At 35.6% G+C, this 9,330-nt stretch overlaps 1 protein-coding gene across 4 annotated transcripts in view; it reads right to left on the bottom strand.

Annotated features, from left to right (window-relative positions):
- Positions 1-737: 737 nt before the first annotated feature.
- LOC112694677 (protein quiver) overlaps positions 738-9,330 on the bottom strand; it is a 41,734-nt gene continuing 33,141 nt past the window's right edge. For 2 of the 4 annotated variants that reach the window (XM_025570227.1, XM_025570224.1), the window contains one exon: positions 738-2,258. In XM_025570227.1, the coding sequence (XP_025426012.1) occupies positions 2,053-2,258 (206 nt within the window). In that variant the 3' untranslated portion in view covers positions 738-2,052. The remainder of the gene's footprint in view (positions 2,259-9,330) is intronic. The other 2 variants (XM_025570225.1, XM_025570226.1) reach the window with 1 other exon arrangement.

The raw sequence follows: 9,330 nt of genomic DNA, 5'->3' as shown, positions 1-9,330 counted from the left end.
GTTTGATGGTAAAGAGGCTCCATGTATTGTTTTTACTGATTACTATTTAAATTATTGTTGTTTAAGTTATTTAAAAAAAAAGTGGATTTATTGATTTTCTTACTCAAATGAGTCTAAATTACTAATGGAATTTTTTTTACCCATTGCTATGTTGTTTTTTTTTTTTAATGTTTAAATTTAGTTTCATCATATTAGTTAAATTATTTATTTCACACAAAATGTGAGTTATATATTTTTGTATTTTATTTTAACCTAATAATGAATTAAATATATATATTTACTATAAAATATTAAATTATGGACTGTTTAAAATCTATAATTGTTGTTTTATATTACATGTTATAACAATTTATTTATTCTTAAAATTAGTACTTATTATCTATAGTAAAATTATTGTTACTGCCAGCAATGTTTTCTATCGCATGTTTTGCCATATCAACTGTGCCGTAAAGTAAATTTTTAGTTCTGTTTCCTGCAATATTATAAAAGTACTTGTAAATGTTTTTTTTTTTTTTTTATTGCCATAAATTGTTTATAATATGTATATTTTTTATGACTTCAGTTAACTCCAGTGTTGGTAAACTCATATAGTTACTCACCTTACTAATACAATTTTACGTTAATAAATGTAACTGTATTTGAATATTGACTTACTATTGATAATTATAATAATTATTTTTTTTTCATTGTGAATATTAACATTGTTATTAATTATTTATCTTATACATATATATATTTATTTATATGATATAATTATAAATTTATGTATTCAACTTACAAATAAAATAGACCGCTTAATGATATAACGAGTACACATTTTATCTAAGTCCCCGATATAGAATACAAACAAATAAGGGACACAAATTATGATTTACCCTATGAGATGTATGTGAATTACACATGCACTCAATTACAATGAACATAATTAATTGTAACGCAGTAGTTTTAGAATTATAATATTTTTGAATTGAGCGCTATTCATTTTAAGAGTCACCACCTTAAATTGTAACTTGTATTCTTGAAGGGGGAGGGGCGAAATTCTAGAACTGGTAAAAATCCTTAAGGAGTGTATTTTAAAATTTAAATCTAAAATCCTTGCTCAAGAAATCATTATTAGTGTTCAAATTAAAAATATTAAATTTTATGGAAAGATGATTTTTTTTTATTAAAATCTATCAAAAAACTGTTTATACTTTAAACGAATTATTGTTGATGTAATAATCATATTATACAGTACTTTATTGGTTCGATATTAAACCCGATTCTCTCTGGTAAACTGCTGCAAGTAACCGCATCATCTTTTTGTAAAAATCGGAAAACCGAAATCATGATTAGGACTTTTCGAAATCGAATCAAAATTGATGGTCGACGTTATTTTTAACATCGAAAACGAATTTTTTCTACGAACCAAATGTGGAAATCGGTGACCTGCTGCGAGAAAAATGATTATAAACAATTTTAATGTGATACAATTGCGGTACAGAAATACGTGTACGCGTTGTAAAAAAAAAAAAAAAACGCGAACTCGACGTACACATATGAACCAGTAGCGTAGCCGGTGGCGGGGTGTGGGGGTTACGGGTAAGAACCTCCACTCCCCCGAAATGACTTTTTTTGTTTTGTAAGATAAATTCGACGATCTTTAGACACGTAAACGAGAAATGTGTAATGTTCGTATCATGTCAAGAACCGTTCACGGTTTCAACAAACCGAATCGCACGTTACAACTGGCCCCGTTAAAGTTAGAACATCGGTACTCGATCGGGAGAGAGATGATTGAAAACATAAAATCCTCCGTCCCCAAAATATTTTTCGGCCACGCCGCCGGTGTAGGTACGTACAGTGCAGGTTTCCGACCGTTGAACGTTACTTTTTTCAAAACTCGACGACAACGAACGCGGGTTACTCTCTTTGGGTGGTGGGCGAGGGAAAAAAAAAACACTTATAACAACAACAATAGTAATAAATAATAAATAATAATAATGATGATAACGATATAGCCGCGAAAGGTACTCGTTGGATGTTCGCAGGCTCGTCCCTGGTGGGGGGGCTCTATCGCTGTCGCAGCAGGTACGCGGCGAGCGCGGCGGCCACCAGCACCCCGCCGGTCCGTTCGGGCCCGGGCGCCGCGTTGCAGTTGTCCTCCTCGCAGAAGCACATGTGCCCCGTGCCCGTGCCCTCCATCATGCACACGTGGTCCACCATGAACAGGTTGATTTGCAGCTGCGACGTGCACGTCCTCTTGATGCTCTCGTACGCTGCGGGAAAAAACGAACTAGAGAAAAACGGTGATTTCGGTTTTTTTTTTTTTTGCGGGGGGATTTTTCGCGACGTGTCGTATTCTATTTTCCATTTTTTAGGCCCGGGCCGTTCGGGAGTATTTTTAATTTTTTTTTTCACTCTATTATGGTCCGTGCGTGCGTGCGGCGGCGTATTTTTTTCGAAACATTTTCGCGGCAATGACGGGTCGACGGCGGCGTCTCACGTTTTCGCTCCGCAAGATTGTTGAGAATACTTAACTGGTAGAAAAAGCTAATCGTCGACGGTATTTGTGTTACGTACGAGTTTGTCGCACGTCGCCTAATTTATTTCTCTTTACATAGTTTTTAAAAGAAAAAGCCTTTTCTGCCGATGAATAGTGTTTCGCTCTGTATTTCAAAACGACCATCGTCAGCGGTGCGCAACCTTTTTCGATCCACGACCCTCAAATCAATCTATTTCGACGAGACGACCGCCGCTTCTTACCAACGTCGTGTAAGCATCTGACGCGTGCTCGCCTATTCGTAAAACCAAATATTCAGTCCCGTAACGTGAAAAAAAAATTAGATCAATGTATAAAAACATGCATATGAAAACAATGCATATAATGTGTACGTTTTTCGTTCGGTACGCTAGATCAATGTTTCCCTACTCCATGGGCCGTGAGCAGGATGGTATAGGGCCGTGAACCATATAATATTAAAGTATATTTTTAAAATATGAAATATTAGCGAAGGAGATTTGTTGATTGAACTTTCGTGCGATCTGACTCTAAAATCGTTTTTTAAAACCAGACCATCCGTTTAATACCATTATTACCATTCCGGTTAAATATTCGGCAAGACTATTCCTGAAATCGCACTTGGAAACTTGATGGCTATATCTCGAAAAACTGTGTGTGTGTGCGAACGAGTTTTTTTCACTTTAATTTTTTAAAGTTTAATAAACTCAATTTCGAAAGCGATTTAAGGCTAAAACTTTTCAGTTTTGAGATCCAGTCGTTGATTCTCTCGTGGGGGATAAGCAATGTCAAAAATCACGTTGAACTGTTTAACCCATGGATAAACTGAATATTATTATTATTTTTTTTTTTTACGGATAATTCCTTTTTAATAAATAAACTGTAGGTAATAACCGAGGTTATACTAAGGTATTACTCGATGATTTTTCGCTTTACGAGATCGGCTGTTCGTAATACTAAAAACGCTCGGAATCGCTGCGCCGGATTATTGGCGGCCCCCGGCGGTTGCGCACTACTAGACGGGGCTGCGAAATGTTTTCGCCGGGTGGTTACCCTGCCGTAGGCATCTGAACGCTCGGAAAACGCACCGTCGCGCGTGCGGCACACGTCGGGTGGTGCGGGGGCGGCGAGCACACAGACCCGCGGCGGCTTCTTCTCGCCCGTCCGCAGCAGAGCTCGAGGCCGCCGGGCCCGGACAAAGCCTTCCCCGCCACCATCGCCGGGCGCGTCGCTACGCAGCTACCACCCGCCGGGGCCGCGAGCTGCACGCGAAACCTCGACCCCGTCGCACACGTTTCGTCCAGCGCATCCGGCCGTGGGGTGGCGGTCGTTCGTTCGGCCGGATGGGGTGTACGGATCGACTCGAGCGAAGCGACGCGGATGTTCGTGGCGGTCGAGACCTTCTCGTGCCGCGGCCACCGTTCTCGCGCCGATGACGCGAGCGCTTTTACGTTACCAGGGATGCTCTAGAAAACAGCGAAAAATTCTCAAAAAAAAAAAAAAAAAAGAAAAAGTGCAAAAATCTTTTACAATGTATTTGTTGCTGTTCAAAAGCGATATTATGAAAATCGTATTACCAACATTTGTTTAACGTATTTGTAACGAAACGGGTGCTTATCGTTTTCGATATTTACACTTTAACTGTATTCGAATTTAATTTATTTCGTAAATCACTGATCATAGTTGGTAATCCGGACGGGGCTTGAGGGGACTGAATTCCCTAAAAGTTCAAAGTACACGTCTTAGCCCCTCTTGTCGTCCGGTTTCAACAACCACATAATGTATTGTCAAAAACTCACATGTATAATTGTGAAATTTCTTGACAATTTTTAAACTGAAAACGGGTCACATAAAACAGAAAAATTTTAACTTTTGATACCTCGTAAAATTTATAACTTTGTGATTTCTTGAACAACATTAACCAAATAATTTGGGTGTATAATAAATTGTATTTACGTTCATCCAATCACTCAGCAAATTGAGTTGTGAATTCGACGGAAATCCAATAATATATTATTTACGTTATTGTTTCGAACGTTTTGGCTTGTTTTATACAATATTTTTTATCATGAACTAAATATAATTCTATCCGTGTCCGTGGTTCCATCGTATTCATATATTTACACTTGACTGCTATTTAGTATCAAGTACCGACTAAAATTAGCGTGGATTTTTGACTATACTTGTTGACGTGGATATTTTATATTTAATTCGGATTATAGTTAGACTTGAATTTTATTTTTCGTTATTTTTTTTTGATTTAGTGTAAAGTGTTTCAATCTAATCGTTATTATAAGTTTAGTTTTTATTGTAAATTATAATAGTATTAGTTATTATAATACTTTTTATAAATATTACATTATGGTTAAAATGTTTTTTGACATTTTTAACATAAATAGGCCGGCTCATATGGCCACGTATAGTACAAAAGTCACGGACAATACTGACGCACACTAATATTACTGTTGTTAAATATTTTTTTAACTATTTTGCAAGTAAAGTTTTATTGATGCAATCCATAATTTTGAATTAATATTTGCAAGTGTCATTAGTAAGTCCAATGTGTATAGACAACTCAGCCCTCCCCTATAATTACTCCAAATTTCCGCCAATGGTTATGATTGTTGTTGGACTCTTGTTTATTCTAAGTAAAATTTAAAAATATATCGGATTACTCATTAATCGGAGTAGGTGCCCACCTTAGGGCCTCACTCATTTAAGGGGCCCTGTGAAAACGGAAAATTATATTTATTTTTCTATTTTATAATACCTGTATTCTATTTACGAATTTACGGGACAAAAGTCATTAAGAAATATAATATATATATATTAAGTTTTAGATGTTATATGCAGTGATAATATTACAATTATTTTGAAAAAATAGAAATAATATAATAATTAATTAATTTTTCTTGCAAATAAAAAATTTAATAAGCACGATCTTATTTATTAATAATAGATAGTTATTATTAAAACTGTTTATTTTAATTATCGGATAGTAATGCTAAAGATGTATGTAAAAAATAATTTTGTAAGATCCAAAATTTTAAATTAAATTAAAAATTAAATTTTTATTTAACCAGTACTGCGTGGAATTAAAAAAAAAAAATTCGTGCCTCTTAATTAACCGAGCCAGGGCTATTTCAAACGAATTTCCGGCCCCTGGTTGTTGTGTTAGCCAGCCCTGCGCTAACTTACGATCTGTTACGGACGGTGCACGGCTGTATTTTTTCTATAAAACCGTGGGACGGCGTACGGGTCGAACGGTCTGGAATTACACTTTGTCTCTTGATTGTGGACAAAGTAACGGAAACCATGCGAGTCGCGAATGAAATATAAAAATATTAATCGCAGACACGAATATAACGCACTGCTCATGGATCCTTATTTTTGATATCCAAATTATTGGATTGGATATTTATCAGCGCTATGATCGTACCGATGCTTTTGATATGACTAGGGTTGTAAATTTGAAATATTTCATAATTGAAAATTTTATGCTTTATGAAATATTGAAAAATATTTTTTTTTACGTTTGAGATAGTGACCGTCAAATGTAATTTAATCAGTTGATATTGTTTGATATCGTTTCGGTACAATCTTGGGCGTTCCTATTTAACGTGGTATAGTTTATCAGCTGCTTATAAATAGGTTACGACCACAGATATGTTTAATATTATATGTTTAATAAATATATGTAGTAACGACAAAACCGGCGCATTATTATTGATAGCAGCTATTTTTATGATAATATCCGTCTAATAAGTAATAATTCTAATCGCCTGTGATTTATTTACATGCTACTAGTCAAGTCTTCTGAAGTATCTTCAGCCATCTAAATTTTAATTTCCATACTTTCTTGAGTATATTAATGAGAACATTATACTTCCCTAATTTATGATTTGTTTAACTATACAAAAGAGCTTATTTTTATTTTATTATATTGTTTTTTTTAAATAACATTATGGCGAGCCATTAGCTCGCCTTAAAGGCGGAGCCAAGCATCTGCCTAGAGTGGCACTTTAGTAGGGGCGGCATTTTTAAAATTGACTCGAACATTTTTTTAGTTCTATTGGTGTTTTATAAGAAAAATATTAAAAAAAAAATATTTATTTCGTGAAAACTACTTTCCTATATAATAAAATAATATTGTCTAAAGTTATTATATTACTTTATATTACGGCCTACGCTGGGCATTTTCAATTATTCAAAAAATATAAATAACCACATATCTGGTAGATGCGGTAGTGATGGATTTTGAGCAATAGTTATAGAAATCATTTTTAAGTCTTTTTACATATAATTTTATCCATAAAATAAAAAATTAAAATTTTTTTTAAGTAGAAATGTCACATAAAAAATAGGGAGAGGGGCTAAGTTAAAATAAGAACTCAATTTTTTTTTTAGAGGTAGCAAATTTTGATTTTTTTTCGATTAATAATTTTGATTATTTGCTTGGGCCGGCGTTGGTTGTAGGCGTTAAAAGTGAGCATAAAAAAAAAAACTGCCGAAAAACAGGTATTCGTCAAGAATTTATCAATAACTGAACGTTTCAATAATCAAATAATTAAATTAATATGTTAAAATTAATATAGACTATTTCAAACAACTGTTCTAACTATTGGAAATATTTTTGTTTGTGTTCGAATGGTTTTTATCACCTCGATGTTCGCAATTGATATTTTGGTGCCAAAACCTTTGTTCATAACTGTTATGAAACATTACAATATTGGCCTGAATAAATTCGTCCGAAACTAGTATGTAGTTTATACTAAATAAAGCTTTTTTTTAGCCGAATTATACCGTAACGCGGCGTTTTAAACACGAAAAGGTGGTGCGCCGTGTGCCGTTTCATTTGCCCATTGCAACGGACGTGATCGTAGTTGAGCTGATCGGAAACTGTAACTTTTCGTCCGTTGCAACATATAGGAACTTTTTTTCCAACGTATACCAAACGATCCGTTGATGCGACCGAAGGATTTTCAAAAGCGATTTCGTCGTCGAGCCTATCCGAGAACGAATTGTTCATATTTTTTCCCTCTCCGCAATAGTGTTATTAACTTTAATCATAGTAAATCGAAACCGATTCCAATGGGCTCTATAAACTGTACCGAAAAAATAATGGAAACGTGAGATGTACACACGGTGACGAATTCGAATAGGTTTTCAAAAACTTTATCGCGTCAAAATCGATGGATCCGTATACCTAGGGAATATTAAGTTTGCGCGTGCGATAGACAGATAGTGAATATCACAGTTGCTGATCCCTTTCGCAATACAACACAAAATAAGTTTTGTTAACGCACGACGACGGAAGAGAGTAGGTAATGGTTTTATTTTTCGCCAAAAAGTAATTGTTTTGGACTTTTGGCCGATATTGAACGATTACTTTCTGTTATGTTGTTTGCAACATTTATTTTTATTTTGTTAACATAATGTAAGTTATATATATATATGTTATATAGTTGGTTATACATTCGATTCTCGGTACGTGTCAAATCGTTCTACAATGGAATTGAAATATTATGTTTAGAACAACACAATTCAGAGCAACGGAAGCATACTCAAAGGACAGTGTTCTAGGCGAAAAAAATAAATAATATTTTGTACGTGCTGTCGTCCTCGTGACAGAAAAATGCATCCCTTACAATAATACGTCACATTATCACGAGTGGGTACAACGCGCTGCGAAACCTGATCAAGACAGACTACGGAAACGGAATATTGTCTAACTGTCGATACGTGTTCGGAAACTTGACAACGGCGGCAAAATGTGCGTAGACTTTACGGGCACGTGGATCAAACGCGCTCAGGGCCCCGTTTGACCGGGGACACACGAATGACGGACATTGCCCGTGGGCACCTGCAGGGTCTGAGACGGTCCTGTGCGTAATGACAACCGACGAGAACTCGACAACTATACGACAAGTGGCGAACAATAGTGGACGGAATTCGCTGACAAAACATTGGGCGGTCGCGCGGTGTATTTTTCCGTCGTATTAAAGGACGAAATAATAACGACTGCACTCGTTGACAATGACATCGTAATATCCTGTGAGTGAGTGCGGTGGGGCGGGGAATTCTTGTACAAAGCGTTTTTTATTCAACAACAATCGGTGAACATGTTAATCGAACACAACGAACCGCGTATGTACGTCGTTTGGTTACCGTTTCAGAACACGTTATATGTGCTGCTCGTGGAATCTGCAGTATTTAGCATATATTTTTTCTCCGTCCTTAATAGTTACGAATGTAGAGCTTACGATATAGTTTGCAAAAAAAAAAAAAAAAGTAAAAACAAATTTGCGCCGATCATCCGACGTTATTAACGAACATCATTGTGATATTGAACCTACAATGGGTTTCTTCTGCGTGACAAGATAATTGTGTTGATACAATGAATATGTATACATCTCCTCGTCACCAGCGTTAGCTATTCGCCGTGATGACAATGTAACGAATTGATGTTGACGATTGTTTGCGTAACAATAATCATATTTGAACAGACGAATCTTGCGAAGCGATCTTGATCTCGGGGTACTTGCGAAAAGTTCTCGCACAGTGAAAACATTAGCTTCGATAGGGCTTTATCGTTACTGACAAAACAACATAAAACTTATTTCTGTTTGACGATTCGTATCAAGTGGGCTGTGAAGTACGGCAAAAATACGTGTTCGCAGAACACGATTTACATGAGTGTTTCAACAAGTAAGGCGCAAATATGCTCGACGAGGGCGGAACAATAAATAAGTATTCGAGTAAATGTAACAACGTCTTTTCCTCGGTATAATTATTATCCAATCGTTTTTTTTTTTTTTTGTTTATTATGC

The sequence above is a fragment of the Sipha flava genome, unplaced genomic scaffold (assembly GCF_003268045.1).
Source record: "Sipha flava isolate LNK unplaced genomic scaffold, YSA_version1 132_pilon_pilon, whole genome shotgun sequence".
In the NCBI taxonomy this organism is placed as follows: Eukaryota; Metazoa; Arthropoda; class Insecta; order Hemiptera; family Aphididae; genus Sipha; species Sipha flava.
This window is presented reverse-complemented; position numbering and strand designations above follow the sequence as displayed.